This window comes from Podarcis gaigeae (assembly GCF_964106915.1).
Source record: "Podarcis gaigeae genome assembly, chromosome: 14".
Classification (NCBI taxonomy): Eukaryota; Metazoa; Chordata; class Lepidosauria; order Squamata; family Lacertidae; genus Podarcis; species Podarcis gaigeae.
In genome coordinates this window covers 6,015,197-6,031,992 of record NC_139690.1, presented here as the reverse complement: position 1 = coordinate 6,031,992, position 16,796 = coordinate 6,015,197, and the positions used below count along the sequence as shown (strand labels likewise).

The window sequence follows — 16,796 nt, the reverse complement described above, 5'->3', positions numbered from 1 at the left end:
GGTTGGGCTGAGTATTGACGATGGCCAGGAGTGAGCTTCGCCTGCGTCTTTGCAAAATTGAGAGCACAGAGGCTCTTCCAGGCAACCTGCTTAACCATCCTGATTACCCCCCCCAAAAAAAAGTTCCACGGAGTTATATGGCATTGGCTGACTTTTCAGTAAGACCACTTTTATTTTCTTTTTTTAATACAATTAATAAAAACTTTAACATGAAGAATCCATGGAATAAAGTTTGGTCTAGTGTTGTTTGTAGATCAATATATTTACCCAGCAATTTAAAAACACGTCCTATTTTGTGTTGATCGATTATAATAATATAATAATTTATTATTTGTAGTTGTTTATTGCTTTGACATCTGATGGGTGGGCGTTCCACAGGGCGGGCGCCACTACCGAGAAGGCCCTCTGCCAATTAATCATAGAATTGTAAAGTTCGAAGTCATCTGGTTCATGTAGGAATCTTAACTAGATCATACATGACAAATGGACATCCAACATCTGCTTAAAACCCCCCCAAGGATGGAAAGCCCACCAACTCTTGTGGGAGTCTGTTCCACTGTCAAACAGCTCTTACTCTCAGAACGTTATTTTTTATGTTCTGCTTTCTTGTAATTTCAAGCCATTGGTTTGACTCCTATCCTCCAGAGCAGGAGAAAACAAGCTTGCTCCATCCTTTAGCTATTTGAATACGGCCAGCCTAACGGTCAGGAGTCCCTTTACCTTTTTATCCTATCTCCTCTCAGTTGCCTCTATACTTTTTCTTTTTGAGTTATGTTTTGAACTCAACTCTAGAGGCCAGCTATTTCCCTTTTACTGGGAAATTTCCCTCCTACTGGCGTCCATAGGAAGGGAAAGAGAGTAATGTTACTGGGAAATTGGGGGGGGGGGCAGGTGAGAGACAAAATTCAAAAGGAGAAAAACAGAGAAAAAGCTGCCCCTCCTAGGAATGCAAGCAAGTCTATTTAGTCCAGTGGCCAGCAAGATGCCCCAAACAAGAAACCAACAAGCTGGATAATGATGATGATGATGATGATAAATTATTTTTATTTATATCCCACCCCTCCTGGTTCAAAAACCGGGCTCAGGGCAGCTAACAACAAAAACACTTTAAAACACTTAATTATAAAAGCAGCATAAAATACAGTATAAAAACATGAATAACAATAACATTCAAAAATCAAATAGATGATCCCCAGGGCTAGCTGGCTGAATTGGTCCTACTTGGGCCAACGAGGAGGCCAGGGGAGAATTCTGCAAGAGTAATCTGCCTACCTATGATTTCCTAGCAACTGGTAAACTGCCTTCAAAAGTGGAAGCAAAACAGAGCCACTGTGGCTGGGAGCTGATAGCTCTTCCTGCATGAATTTATCTCATCATCTTCTAAAGCCATTCAAGCTGGCAGCTGCCACTCCCTCCTCTAGGAGCAAGTCCCACTTTTTAACAGCCCAGCTTAGAGTGTGGCAAGGCCTGAGTTTGATTCCCACTCAAGCCATGAAACTTACCTTGGGCCAGTTGCTATCCCTTCACCCAGCCTACCTCACAGGGGTATTGTGAGGATAAAATGGGTAATGAAGTATCAGTGCAAAATAGAATTCATAAAATGCTAGTGTTACATGGTGATCGTGGGCAATGGCAGTTCCATGGGGGAAGAGAAGAAGGGCACACACATTTACCTGGAGAGTAAGTCCCATTGATTGTAATGGGGCTTTGGCCTAGGTAACATGCGCAGGATTGTGCTGTTAGGGTTAGGGCTTTTTTATTTTTATTTCTAAAGATGCTTTGTGCAAACCATCCTTGTTGTGACAGATGTCTGTATTGCGTTTGTACACACTTGTGAACTGCACTTGTTTGCCCAGCACCTATCCATGTTCCAGCTGTGGTTTTGCTGGGATTAACCTGCCTGCCATGTGGGGCTCCAACACCAGCCCATGTGAGGCTCTGAGAGCCTGGCGTGTTGGCTGTCTTACTTGTTTCTAAATCTCTGACAGGGGAAGGACAAGCGAGCAAGCGAGAGTCAGCACACTCCCAACTGTTTGGCCAAAGGTGACCTGAATCCTGGCCTCCTCCCAGTGAGGCTTGGAGCCTGGATCCTACCACACCTCGGCTCTCTCGCCTTCTCCGTTTCCTCCTTAAGGGTTTTCCTGTTGAAAGTTGATTTACCGATATAAATCAAATGGCAATATTTACTGCAAAATACATGACTGGGAGGGAAAAAGAATATTATATCCTAGAGGTGCTTTCTAATCGCTCTTCATCTTGGGAAGAAACACATTAACATGGTGATATGCCTCTTCCTTCTATTGCACAATTTAATTTCTTTTTTTTTAAAAAAAATCTACATCCTGCCAAGGGGCGAGGGGAATTCTCCTCCAACACCTGCTCTTCAGCGTTACTCTCTCACGTTGACACTAAGCTCCAGGGCGGGGATTTGCACCACCACTCAAATGCTTAATTAGTTGTCTATGAACTTTTGCCTTAATTAGTTGTCATCACAAAGTTCAGGCTTCTCAGACCTTGCACTGCAACATGAACCAGGGATTCAAGTTTGTGAGTTTACAGGTAACCAGAGTCAACATTTTGGACTGTATCCAATGAAGGGCTGAAAGTGCTTGTGCTCCTGCAATGTACAGTGGCATAGCGTGGGGGGTGCAGGGGGGGCTGGCCGCACCGGGCGCAACACCTGGGGGTTAGGGTTAGGGGGCGCAAATCCACGGGTTAGGGGGTGCAAATTACTTGCCTTGCCCCGGGTGCTGACAACCCACGCAACGCCACTGGCAATGTAGGCAACCCAATTTTTCAGATTCCCAACAACCCTGCTTCAGCTTTCTGCAAATATTCTGTGGTGTACTAGATTGTCTCCCAAATCTCAGGGTCAGATTTTGGGAGAGTCCATGGAGCAAGAGAACCAGTGAAAATTGGATGCTGTGACTTGTGCAAGAGTAAAATCTTTCCACTAGTGCAGTTGTTATTGGTCAAAGCTTTAAAGCAACACAACATTTACAAACTGTTCAGAGTCCCACCAAAATTATAAAAATAATAATGGTGGCTTTTCTGAGCACCTGCCTATCCAAAGCAGCTGGCAATCAAGAACTACAATAGATGGAAAGACCTACTACAGTCATACCTCTTGTTACGTTCGGTTCAGGTTACGTCTTTTCAGGTTGTGCCCCGTGGCGACCCGCAAGTACCAGAAAGGGTTACTTCTGGGTTTCGCTGCTCGCACATGCGCAAACGCACAAAATGACATCACGCGCATGCACAGAAGTGGCGAATCGTGACCCGCACATGTGCAAATGCGGGTTGCTTCCCTTTCAGGTTGCAAACGGGGCTCCGGAATGGATCCCGTTCGCAACCAGAGGTACCACTGTAATGCAAAAAAAGTGCAAAACTTTAAACTACAGAAAACAGGAACACTGACTGCACCTTAAAAAAAAAAAAAAGCCAGAAACACAACAGCAAACCCATAATTCTCCCACCAGCCAACTAATAGACATCCTACCTAGAAGATCAATGGAAAAAGAGAGGGGTCTTCTACAGGGCCTTCCAAAAAGCCAGCAGTGTAAAAATTTGATGCCAGTCCAGTGGAAAGGAATTCCATACATGGGGGGCCATCATGGAGATTTTTTGCAATGCCCTCATAAAGGAGGACAGATTACAGATTGGGAATGACAAAGAGGTGGGGGAGGGGGGCTATGGCTAGCTAGGGAGTTCATGGCAGAAGTCATAGATGGACTGGAGACTCCTTGGTTCATGGAGCAGCCCAAGAACCCCTCTGGAATGTTTGAGAATAAACCAGTCCTGATGCGGAGACGCATGTGATGTCAAGACCTTGTGTGGTCCTTCAGCCGAGTTCAGACACACAGCTCTGTTATCATGGGGAAGGCGAGGTGGCCCCCTGGAGGGGTGTGTTTTGGGTGCCATTGAAGGTTGCAGAGAGGGAGAGGGAGCTGGACCACTCTGAGCGACAAAAAGCGCGATCTGGCAGGATGGTCTGCTGCACATCCTCCTGGTGGAAATGAGGCTTGTGCAGGAGAAACTCCCTGTGGCTTATGTCCAACATGAGGCTGTGAGGGCTGGGCAGACGCACTTCAATGTTCCATCTCAGGCATCAAAATGTTTTAGGCCGGCCCTGCCCACCTGGTCTGTGCCCGTTTTGCCGAGGGACACGGCGCAGCCCTCGAAAGAAGAGAGTCAGTGTGCTGTGTGGGGCTGTTTCCGTCCGGTGTGAATGTTATTCCTGCTGGACTCAGCTTGAATCCCCACGCCACTCTTTCAACTTCTCGCTCTCCCATGCAAGGTAGTCAAGAAGATTTATGGCACTGCCTTCCATGAGAGATATTTTTTGCCTTAAAAGAGGCATTTCCCTGCAATGCACATCTATTCATCTTCTAGCTATAACTGGCTGCCTCTTGATAACCATCGCTTAACCCATGAGGGGAGTCTCCAGGGATGAATTTGTGTCTGTCGAATTAGACCAAATGTTTCAATAAAGCTCATGTAGACTTTATGCGTGCAACATGCTATAAAATAAAACCCAAGAAGACCCGTCCAAAGAGGTGGCCTAAGGACATCAGAAGAGCCCAGCAACCTCCCCCTCCTTCTCACAATGGCCACCTGATGCCCCCAGGAAGCCAACGAGCAGCAGGGCATCCAGCAGGCTTCTCCTGCTGTTGCACCCCAGAAAATAGTATTCAGGGGTACACAGCCTCTGGACACGGAGGTTCCATGTAGCCATCATGGCTAATAGGCTTTGATAGACCCATCCGTTGTGGATTTATCTGGGCCCCTTCGCTCCTCCACAACATAAGATTCACGCCAGTTAACAGCAGTCGGGGGGGGGGGGGAGGTTGTAAGGGATAAGGGCAGGGATTAAATGTGACCTGGGACATAATATAGCTGATGATCGCTTTGTTTCTCATCAGTTCAATACTTAAAGGAAGACCATTTATTCTGCACTGAGTAGGAAGACAATCTGCTTTGATCCAGAGTGGCGAATGTGTGGCTCTCCAGATGTTTCTGAGCTCCAAATCTCTTCATCCCACATCGCTGGCCTTCCTGGCTGGGGCTGATGAGAGTTCGAATCCAATGACACCTAAGCGCACTGGGTTTGCCAGCCCTAACTTGAATGGCTTGATCTCAACCGATTCAAACTTTATTTGTTTGATAGTGCAAGGGTGGATCTTAATTGGCTGGGTTGAGCATTGAGGATGTACTTCTGCTTGGAGCCATTCTCTTCGTCATTTGATGACCAGGGCAGCTTGCTTAAGAGAAACAGGATCAGGCCCAAGCAGCCCAGTATCACCATTCAGACAGAGGTCAGTCAGCTGCCTGGTGGAAAAGCAAGAGCCTTTCTGACTACTGCCGTTGCTGCCCCCAGCAACTGGAACTTAGAGGTAGACTGCGGCTGAGCATAGCAGCTCCATTCAGCCTCCCCTTCTGTCAAAGAGTGACAGCTTTTGCTAATTAATCTGTAAGTCATTTTACAATTTCAGCATCTCCAAAAAGGTGCTGCCTTGACACTTCCGTAATGTGCAAATGTACTTAACGGAGAGGAAATGATTCACCGGCTGAAATGTTTAACCAGGCTTAATAAAAATGGGAGGTCCTGTGTTATCAAACACAAGCTTAAAAAAGAAGGAGGAGATTCTGGCATCTCTTGTGACACTCGCCCCGCCCCCGATGTGGCCTTCCAGGACAGCCTTCCCCAACTTGGCGCCCTTCAGATGTTGTTGGACTACAACTCCCAAGTTCCCTGGCCATGGACCCTGCTGCCTTCTGCAAGGAATGAGTCCGACAGTCTCCACATTGCATCTATCCACCCCTGTTCTAGAGAGCAGCAAGCAACCTCTGCCCTCTCCACCTCCCCCCAAAAAAACAACATTTTAAAATCCTGTGTTGTTTTGAAGTTGGGGTGGGGTGCGCACGCCCTTCCTGTTGACGGGTGCTGCTGCCTCAGGAACACGGCCTGCTCTCCAAGAAACTCTCCCATGGCCAGCCAAGGCCGCCAGAGGGGCGTCCGCCTGTCCGATGGGAGGGATCCAGCAGCCGAGCCCTTGCACAATGTGCTGCTGCCAAGTGAGATCACACACAGGCCATTAGCACATCAAATGCCGCAGGGCTGGCAGGGGAGCCTGGGAAAGGCTGGCCCGGAGCGGCATGGGTCCCCCGTCCTGGGTCGGGATCGGCTTACAGTTTTCGCTGGGCGATTGGACAGAGTCAAAGCTCTGCAAGTTTGCAGTCAAGCCTTTGAAGCGGATAATGTTTGGATAACGTTTCCTTTGGCCATTTATCTATGTTGCCGTCGCTGAGCAGGAACTGCAAGCCATGTCTAAGCCAGACAGCCTTTCAAAGGTATTGAGGTGCTCCAAGGAAATATCTCCAAGCCTGGGCTCAACCTGGATCCAATCCTGCATGCACTGTGCTGCACTGAGGGGAGAGGAATGGTCTTCTCCCAGTATGTTTCCGAGCACAATTCAAAGTGTTGGTGCTGACCTTTAAAGCCCTAAACGGCCTCGGTCCAGTATACCTGAAGGAGCGTCTCCACCCCCATCATTCTGCCCGGACGCTGAGGTCCAGCGCTGAGGGCCTTCTGGCGGTTCCCTCACTGCGAGAAGCAAAGCTACAGGGAACCAGGCAGAGGGCCTTCTCGGTAGTGGCGCCCACCCTGTGGAACGCCCTTCCAGCAGATGTCAAAGCGATAAACAACTACCTGACATTCAGAAGACATCTTAAGGCAGCCCTGTTCAGGGAAGTTTTTAACGTGTGATATTTTACTGTATTTTTGGTTTTTATGGAAGCCGCCCAGACTGGCTGGGGAGACACAGCCAGATGGGCGGGGTATAAATAATAAATTATTATTATTATTATTATTATTATTATTATTATTATTATTATATTCTCGGCTTCTCTTTGGTGACCAGCGCTTGCTGGACTAAGGGGGCTTGTCACAACTCAAACATGATGGCCTGGCAAGAATCCAGGGCCGGCTCTGCCATTCTACCAAGGAGACAGTTGCTTCAGGCTGCAGGTGCTGGGGCTGGCCCTGAGGGCAGAGGAGGTGTGCTGCAGGAGGAGGGTGGAATCTGGATTCCGCTGCCACTCCCGTTGTATGTGGTGGAACAAGGGGGCTCCATTTTGTCCTTGGCCTCAAGCAGCAAAATACTGGTGGGTGCAGCCCTGCAAGAAACAGGGCAGTCTGGTGGATTCCCCCTCTGCTGCTTCCATATTTGATCATTTGTCCTTGGGCTGGTGGGGAGGGGTGGCACATACGTCCTAGTGAAAGTGCAGTAAAAAGGTAAAGGGACCCATGACCATTAGGTCCAGTCGTGACCGACTCCGGGGTTGCGGCGCTCATCTCGCTTTACTGACCGAGGGAGCCGGCGTACAGCTTCCGGGTCATGTGGCCAGCATGACTAAGCCGCTTCTGGCGAACCAGAGCAGCGCATGGAAACACCGTTTACCTTCCCACTGGAGTGGTACCTATTTATCTACTTGCACTTTGAGGTGCTTTCGAACTGCTAGGTTGGCAGGAGCAGGAACCGAGCAACGGGAGCTCACCCCATCGCGGGGATTCGAACCGCCGACCTTCTGATCGGCAAGTCCTAGGCTCTGGGGTTTGAACTCCTTAGCCTAGTGGGAGATGCTTCCTTCTGAGCAGGGGTGCTCTGAGCAGGTTTAGGCTCTGGACCTCATGGTCCTCTTCCAATGGCTTGCTTCCAAATGTGGCATATCAGCCCTGTTGCGCTTGGGGACCCTCCTGCTCCTGAATGGGGCCCTGGACCTCTTCTCCAAAGAGCAGTCCTGAAAGTAGAACCACTCATGGGGTAGCTGTGCTGATGACCTCTAAGGTCCTCTAAGATTCTAGAGTGAGGGAGATCTGTGCCCATCAGATCTTGCTGGATTCCCAACATCCACCCTCTCTGACTGCTGGGGCTGCTGGCAGTTAGAGTCCAGCAACAACATGTGGGGGGAGGGGAGGGGAGGTCTCCCACTTAGCTTCAAGCCACTGTCAAGTCAGCGAACCAAAAGGTGCCTTTGCCTGCCACGAAGGACCAAGAGGCAGCTGGGACAACACTATTGATGGAGGGGGCATAGGGCTGCCAGACCCAGAGAGGCCTTTTCTACACCTTGGCCTGATTTCATGCAGGTGACAAAGGGGGAGGGGGAGAGAGACAAAGCCCCCCCCACTGCCTCTGGTCCCCAGCAGATTACCCATGGGGAAATGCGTCCGGGTGCAGGGCTGGATTTAGGTTCAATGAGGCCCTGAGCTCCTGAAGGTAATGGGGCCCTTTATATGTCCAGCTGTCCTTTGTCAACAACAAATTGTCGCTGTTTTTTTGTGTTGAATATATGCTATAAGGTAATTTATGGACCTAATAGGTATCTAAAGCCATTTGATAATAATAATAAATAATAATAATAATAATAATAATAATAATAATAACAATAATAATAATAGTACAGTGGTGCCTCGCAAGACGAAATTAATTCGTTCCGCGAGTTGTGTCGTCTTGCGATTTTTTCGTCTTGCGGAGCGCGGATTCGCTGGGTATTAGCGGCTTTAAGAAAAAGGAAGCAGACTCGCAAGACGTTTTCGTCTTGCGAAGCAAGCCCATAGGGAAAATCGTCTTGCGAAGCAACGCAAAAAATGAAAAATAGTAAATTTTATTTATACCCCGCTCTCCCTGGCCAGAGCTGGGCTCAGGGCAGCTAACACCAATAAAATCACAGTTAAAACATAATAGGGGGGAAAGGGAGGGGGAGGAAAAGAAAAGAAAAATTTAAAATACAGGTTAAAATGCAATTTAAAATACAGCCTCATTTTAAAGTAGCTGATAACAAAATATGTATTTTATCAAAGTAATTGTTGGACTGAAATACAATTAAGAAGAAATATATTAATGGTGATTTTTTTTGGGGGGGGGGCAAGAGAGTGGGGTCCTAAGCTATTGCTTGTTTAGCTTATACGTAAATCCGGCACTGCCCAGCGCTCCCTTGCCACTTCAGCCTGCTCCTTCCAACCCCAGATGCCAGGGATGGGGGGAAAGTGATGCCATCTGCAGGCACAGCAGGTTTTCCACTGCCAAGCAGTGCCCCTCTCCCCAACACAGCAACAATAAGACAAAAGCAGCACTGGGAGGGGGGGGGGCACAGATCCTCTAATTCTCAACCCAAGCAAGCCTGCCAGGCAGCCTTTTCCTTGAAAGCCCACAAGGGATGCTGCCAGTAGCAGGGACAGCTGCTTTCGGTGCTGACACTGCACAGCAAGGGTGGCGTCAAGGCGCCCACAGACAAGAACCTCCCTGGACCTCTTCCTCCTCTTCTTCCCCATGGCCCCCTGCTCTGCTAGTTTGTACATCTGTGCCTCCCTCTGGCTCAGCCAACAGTGGGGTAGGAGGAGAAGCCAGAGAAGCAGCTGCCTTGGCCTCACCTGCTTGCCCAGTTGGATTTCTGCCTGGCAAGCGATCAGCTGGCAGCCATGAGGGAGCGTGTGCGGCACGGAGGAAGGAGGCCCATAGAGAGGGTCTTGTTCCAAACATAACCAAGAGCTGTCACTCCCTTGTCGAGGAAAGTTCTCCCCATTGTGGAGGGTCCTGCGGTGTCTCTCTTTGTTACTGACCGGCACAAGATTTTTGTATTAAGAGATATAAAGTGGTACCTCGGTTAAGTACTTAATTCGTTCTGGAGGTCTGTTCATAACCTGAAATTGTTCGTAACCTGAAGCACCACTTTAGCTAATGGGGCCTCCTACTGCCACCGCGCCTCCGGAGCACGATTTCTGTTCTCATCCTGAAGCAAAGTTCTTAACCTGAAGCACTATTTCTGGGTTAGCGGAGTCTGTAACTTGAAGCGTCTGTAACCCGAGGTACCACTGTACTATAATATGTTATGTAGGGAGATATTTCTAAGATATAAGGTAAGGAATAGGAATAGAGTTATAAGCACATGCTTTGAAATGCAAAGCTATGCAAACACTGTTACTGAAAACAAACACTATAAGAACTTGGTAATAGTCAGCATTTCCTATTATAAGCAATATTAGTTTATTTGAACCATGTCTCATAGCTGGCCAATCTATCAAGTCTGTGATAAAACCAGCCAGAGATCAGAGTGTCTCTTGGGCGGCAGCTGAAAGCCCAGAGTTGGAGAAGGTCACCTGAGGTATTGAGAGCTCAGAGCTCGGAACCCAGGAAGACCAACAGGAACCCGGGTGGCGTTGCAAGACGCCTTTAACAAGCAAAAGGGAATTGGCAATTTGAAATAAAGGACCCTCTTGCTCCTAACTGGTGGGGTTGGGCAGGAGGAGGGATGGCAGGTCCAGAGGATCCAGACCTGTCTGCTGGGCCCCTCTCTGTCGCCACTTCTTCCAAGAGGGAGAGGCTGTCCTCTCTGCCACCAGCGCTGCTCTTGTTTTGGAACAGGCTGGCCAGTGACCAGCTATGATAAAATGTGGGTGGGATGGGGTTTAAAAACACACACAGCACATCTTGAACGCTTTCTCATGGGTGTTTGGCTCTCTCAGCTGCCTTCCTAGGTGGGACACCAACAAATGGCCAGGGCTTTGTTTTCAAAGTATCCGCTTTGGGAAGACTAATCACGCCTCAGGCTTCGCAACGTGCCTTTTCAAACACTCCAGGGACCTTGGCTGCCCTCTCACCCCCCATATGAGAAGAGCAATCCCTGCAGACTGGTGTCCAACCCCCCCCCCAAAAAAACCCCACCCCATCATCCCCTTTTATTTCAGCCAATCAAAGAAAAACTTCAGCCACAACACCACCTCCCTCCCTCAACTTGGTGGCCTCCCAAGTCAACAGAGAGGGCAGGTAGGACCAGAATGCTTTTCAGTCATAAGAACATGAGCCTTTCAGTCGGATCAGCCCCAAGGGGGCCCATCTAGTCCAAAGTCCCGTTCCTGCAATGCCCTACCAGATGCCTGTCATTATAGGAAGTCTGCAAGCAGGACCTGAGTGCAACAGCACCGCTCTCCTCACTCCTGATACCTAGAAGCTGATGTGCAGAGGCCCACTGCCACGGATTCTGGAGGTAGCACATACAGTGATCGTAATTAGCCATCTACTCCCTGAACGTGCCCAAGAGGTGCAAGACATGCACAGCAGCCTAAGAAGCTGAGGAAATGCAATTCCACAATCAGAGGAGGAACGAAGATGGTGTGTCGAGGAGAGTGGGCAGGATTGTTTGTGTCAGGTGCTTCACTTTATGAAGCCCCTCCTAGCAATGGAAATGGGGGAGAATTGCATTATCCCAACTACAAATAAGGGGTAGGAATAGGCAAGAGCCACCTAAGGGGACTGCACCCTCGAGGGGAGACCCAAATAAACACTCCCCACCACTTTTTTTCTTTTGCTTTGCTGTTTCTCCGGGAAAACCCGATATTTACTGCTAAATCAGAGCAGATGGCTGTTCGGGTTTTTCCCAGAGATTGCTGTTTGTTCTGATTCAGTGGTAAATAGCGGGTTTTTGCTGGGAAAAACAAAACAAAAAAGCTGTCAGACATGGATCTGGAAATGTGGAGCAAAGATGGGTGAGCCCTATGCCACATCTGTAGCATTGTGGCCTTAGAAGCTGATCGGCCGGCTGTCGGCTTGGAAAACCAAGCCCAGGACTTGAAGTCCAGGGCCACTTTTCTGGGAAGCAGCTGCCAGTTGATTTTAAGGAGTCCTTCCGGCAAGCACGCTTAGAATCTGTGGCTCAAGAGAGCTGGCGGGTGTCTCTTCTGCAAGCGATCTGGGTGTTAACTTCATCGTATCTGTGTGACTCATCTAGAGAGGAAATAAAAATCATCACTTCTTAAAACTTTATCCAGGACTCCCTCCAAGAAGCAAGAGTTTGCCTGAGCACCCTGCAGAGGCCGATGATTTCAGACTTTCGCTGATAGCTAAACTTTATGGCCACAGTGGGTGAGGATGAACTTTGCCTCTGACCTGGATCCACAATTCAGAGTTTTCTTTTTAAAAAGAAAGAAATGCAGCTGCAATAATATTCAAGGGGGGGGGGGGAATCAGACTTGCTTCTCCCACTCTCTATTCATTTTGCAAAGGAAAATAAAGCTACTGAGGAGGAGGCCTTGCCTCTGTGCAGAGCAGAGTCCCACCAATGAGAGGGGATGGCCGAATTTCACCTCGGAAGCCCTTTAAGCGAAACTTAATAGTAAAGACTTCAATAACCTGTTTTCATTTGTCGGCTCTAACCATACCCAGGATTAAAACTGATAACAGGAAACTTCGAAGACTGTAGGGGGGTGCCCTTGAGCAGCACATGATGCATCTGGCAAATGAAAAGACAAATTTCACCGACTCATGTGCGTTGAGGATGGTGGGAAAAATGGCAACATCAGTTGTTACCTGAATTTATTTGAAATAACACACAAACAATAGACAAGACACATATAATACGGAGGAGTACACAGTATAAATGCTTATTGCTAGCACGAGTTTCTTCCAAAGGCATGTAACAGAAAAAGAAATGGAAATTATCCCTTCACAATGAATATTGGAGATAATAAGAAAACTAATTTCTTAAAGCATATTTCTTTCAAGAAAGAAAACCAAACTCTGACATAACTCTACAATAGAAGTATATGACATTCATGTTGCACAGCTCTGGTATAGCTTGCAATTGCATCTCCACGTTCGGAAAAGAACAGCTTGAATTATGCATCAAGCAAAAAATATATATCTATATTTGGAGACAAACAAGGATGGCATAAATATCAAACATAGGGGGCAGGATGCAGAGAGTGCAGGGCTGGGAAGGGAAGGGAGAGGGGAGATGGAGAGAGCCTGAAGGGGGTGGCAGAGAGGGAGACAGAGAGCCCCACCATTCCAGGGGGAAGTTCTTCTGGGCAAGCCCATCGGACACGACTCATACTTGTGCCACTGGAGCTTGTGCAGGGGAACTTCCTGGCAGAGGGTGCTCCATGTGATGTGGTGGGAAGAGGAGCCCTTTGCATTAAATGTTTCAGGTTCTAGGCAGCTTTGGGCAGCCAATGAAGTACTTTGCTGAGCTTGCACGCTTGATCTGGATCCTCGTGTGGAGCAAGAGGATGCCTTGGTCTGCTTTTCCGCCAAGCTCTCACCCCTTCTCATGACAACTTTCCAATGGCTAGGTTCCTTATTAACTAACTCTCAACCCTTCAGCTTAGAGGGGATGAACCTTTTCAGTGTCCAGAGTTTCTGTCTGAGTTTTTGACACAGAGTGATTCATTTTGGGAGATCCATTTTTTGTAAAGATGCTGTAGCAAACATGGACAGCTGAGTACACACAGCTGTCTTTCAAAAGTCCAGAAAAAACCCTCAGTCGACCAGTCAAAAATGCATCTTCTGCACTGGTGTTTCAACCGCCTCTGAATACCACCCTTGGGGACGTTCTGTGCTTTGGCCCAATTCCTGGTAAATTGTGTCCAAAAACTGCTGATATTTCTGTCTCATGATTGGCCACTACATTTCACATTTGTTCTATGTCTCATCCAGACATGATTTTGTCAGATGTGGGATGTTCCCACGGGGATAACATGCAAACGAATGTCTTTGAATTTGTTTTCTCCTTTATAAAGAACATGAGGCCTCCATCTTTCATCGGGAACAAAGGTCTCCTGCCTTTGAAATCACCCCTGGCTGAATGAGGGTGTAAATCAGGAGACACCATTCCATGGGCTCAGTTGTGCCCTTTAGGTCTTTCCCTGGTGCCCATGAAGTCTCTGAATTCCCCACTTTCTGGAAAGGGTGGTTAACTTCTTCTCCATTGAAAAGTACACAGAGCTGAAGGAGGAAGATGGAAGAGTGACACTCTTTCTCACTTCCTGTTTCAGCTCTATGTGCTTTTCAAGGTTCACATTAACACAGCTAGACCAGAAGGGGTGACAATCACATCACTCACTGAAAAATCCAGATGTGCCCAGAGTTCTAAATGGTTTTGCAGCCACTTGTGTAAATTAGAGCCACGTGTTTAAACCACACAATGAACCGGGATCCACCTTGATGTATCAGTAGAGTGCTGGGTTTGAATTAGAGAAAACTGCATTCAAATCTCCATTACACCATAGAGCTTACTGAGTGACCTTGGGCAACTCACTGTTTCTCACCCTAACCTACCTCACAGGGTTATTGTGAGGTTCACACAGAGAGGGGAAACAAAATAAAAAAATTCCTTCCAGTAGCACCTTAGAGACCAACTAAGTTTGTTATTGGTATGAGCTTTCGTGTGCATGCACACTTCTTCAGATACGCTGAAACAGAAGTCACCAGACCCTTATATATTGTGAGAGAGTGGGGAGGGGTATTACTCAGAAGGGTGGTGGGAATGGGTGATTGGCTGATAGGTGTGGTAAACCTGTTGACGACTGTTAACGACTGCAATTGGTCTTACAGGAAAAAGCAAAGGGTGAGATGGCTAAAAATAGCTTTATCATGTATAATGAGTTACAAATCCAATGTCTCTATTCAGACCAGCTCTCTCCATGGTTTTAAGTTTGGTGATAAGTTGCAGTTCAGCAACAGAGAGGGGAGTGAGTTAATGAGTGGAGCCAACATTGCTGTCTGCCTCTTGGTTCAGCCCTTGTTCTGCAGTTGGCAGCCAGAAGCACAAACAGATGAACTGAGTGGAACCATTAGAAAAAGTGGTAAAGTGATGATGTTGTGGGCCTCTGTATGTGGATCCGGCCTCCTCGAGGGAAATCACACTGTTGCAGCGCCCACAACCTTGGCTGGTGCCATTGATGCTCACCTGGCAGCATCACCCAGCAGTCCCCTTCTGCATGCATTTATATCCTTATGCAACAGGAGCAATGATGGTTTTGGGGAATAAAAAACAAGTAGATTTCTCATTCAAGTAGCACTGAGAGGCTGTGGCCGCAAAGGTGGTGACAATCAAAACAGGGGCAGACTTCAGTCATCTTTCGTAATAGGGCACCCTGTGGGAGGCCAAAATTGGGCACCCTGTGGGAGGCCAATATTTGGCACCCCCAAATGGATCTTCTCAATTTTGTGCCCCCTTGGCCCTAAATCTAGTGCTTCTCAAAGGCCGGCCACAAACTGCTGAATACCATTATGGAAGGAGCAGCAGCAGAGCATGTCCTTCCTTCACAAGAGGAAGGCTGGCAAGTGTACTTGGAATTAGTATGGTTAAGAGTAGCCATGACAAAACTAGGGATTGCCTCCTCCTTACTCAGCTTTTCTTTTGGGCAAGTTGGTCTTTAATAATAATAATAATAATAATTGTAATTGTAATTTCTCAAGTCAGACCACTGTTCTGCAGAACCACAGCCAAAGGATCATTTTTATTTTTATTTTTTGCAAGGCTTCAGTCAAGAGTGAAAGTCACAGAAAGCCCAGGTTACTTGCCACTGTTCCACCTTCCTATGTGAAATGAGGACCTGCCTGCAAAGAAGCCAGAAAAAGGCAGACGAACCGCAGAGGGAGGTTCCTCCTTGCTCCAGGGGCCAAATCAGCAACAGCCATTTTGGATGCAATGGGGCTCCTTTCCCCACACATTAACATATCATATGGTGTGATGTCACCATGTTTGTCTCCCAGCTGCTGCCACTGATTTGGGGGTGCCAAGCAAAGCATGATTTAGAGGGACAAAAATGATGCAGAACGTGGCTGGCAGCAGCCCCTTGTCATTAAAGCCATTTAGCGCTGCTCTGAATGGAGGTTGCAGTTAGCCTGCCAATTTGAACATCAAAACCTCAAATTCTGCTCAGGATTTGGAACTGCCCCCAGGGATGCAATGGGCTCATTCCCATTTGCCCACAGCTCCATTTGTGCAGATTGTGCCATGGGGTTCCAGGCGTGCTCTTCCTCCTCACGTTCGCTGCCTGTCATCAGCTGCAACACTGATGGTAGAAACCCAGCTTGCAGCTGAAGAGGGTCAAGTTCCAGGAATCTGCTCCCTCATAACTCCACCTGGGAGCAGGTGGCTGAAGTGGCCCCTTTCCTCTCACCCAGCTCCTGCCTTTCTGCCTAGAAGAGCATGTGTCAACACAACCAGCCTTTTTTGGGGGGGTGGTGGTGGTGGTGGTGGTTATACTGCAAGTGCGCTTTACGTCAGATCCAAAAGGGAAATGAAGACACACCTGCAGCTACAGAGAGAATCCAAAACTCCATCATCGTTTTCTCTGTTGGAGCACTGTGTTTTTGCAAGTTTCCCTGAAATGAGGAGGAATACAAACTCACTTCAGGAGAAAAGGATTATGCTTTCAAGAACGTACATTACAATCTCCAGTTAAGTTGCCCACCTCCAGCCTTGGGGCTTATATTTCTGGTAAGTGTCTGCTTGCTGAGTTTTGGGTCCCCCAATGAATCCAGTTGCAGCGCCAACGTCATACAAGAATGGAGCAAATCAAGGACATGATGGTTGGGAAGGCCAGTTTAAAACAGGTTTTCTTTTCAGGAACATAATAGTGTATGTTTACTTGCAATTTGTATAGTGGGAACATTTCTGAATGTTTTCTAACTGTACTATATTAAACGAGTGGTTTGTGGCCAACAGTGGGGTGAAAACCCATCCAGCTTAATGGCAAGCCTGGTTGCAATGCTATTTAAAAAAGAAATCTGTGTCGTTGTTTTTTTAAAAATTCCTGAGTGCTAGTCCCCATAAAAGGAATACAGAGGGTCACTTGATGTACTGCAGTGATCGGCACATTGTCTTCTTACGAGTTCTTCTGAGGAACCTTTATCGTCACAGTCTTCACTTCGGAATATTCTCGCAGTCCACACTCTCCCCTAGAAAACAAATTAAATGTGCAAGATTTGTGACTAAACACTATTCCTCTCTAA

At 47.6% G+C, this 16,796-nt stretch overlaps 1 protein-coding gene across 1 annotated transcript in view; it reads right to left on the bottom strand.

Annotated features, from left to right (window-relative positions):
* Positions 1–12,351: 12,351 nt before the first annotated feature.
* ALDH1A2 (aldehyde dehydrogenase 1 family member A2) overlaps positions 12,352–16,796 on the bottom strand; it is a 70,257-nt gene continuing 65,812 nt past the window's right edge. Inside the window, exon 14 of the mRNA XM_083712730.1 lies at positions 12,352–16,742. Within this exon, the coding sequence (XP_083568856.1) occupies positions 16,670–16,742 (73 nt within the window). The 3' untranslated portion in view covers positions 12,352–16,669. The remainder of the gene's footprint in view (positions 16,743–16,796) is intronic.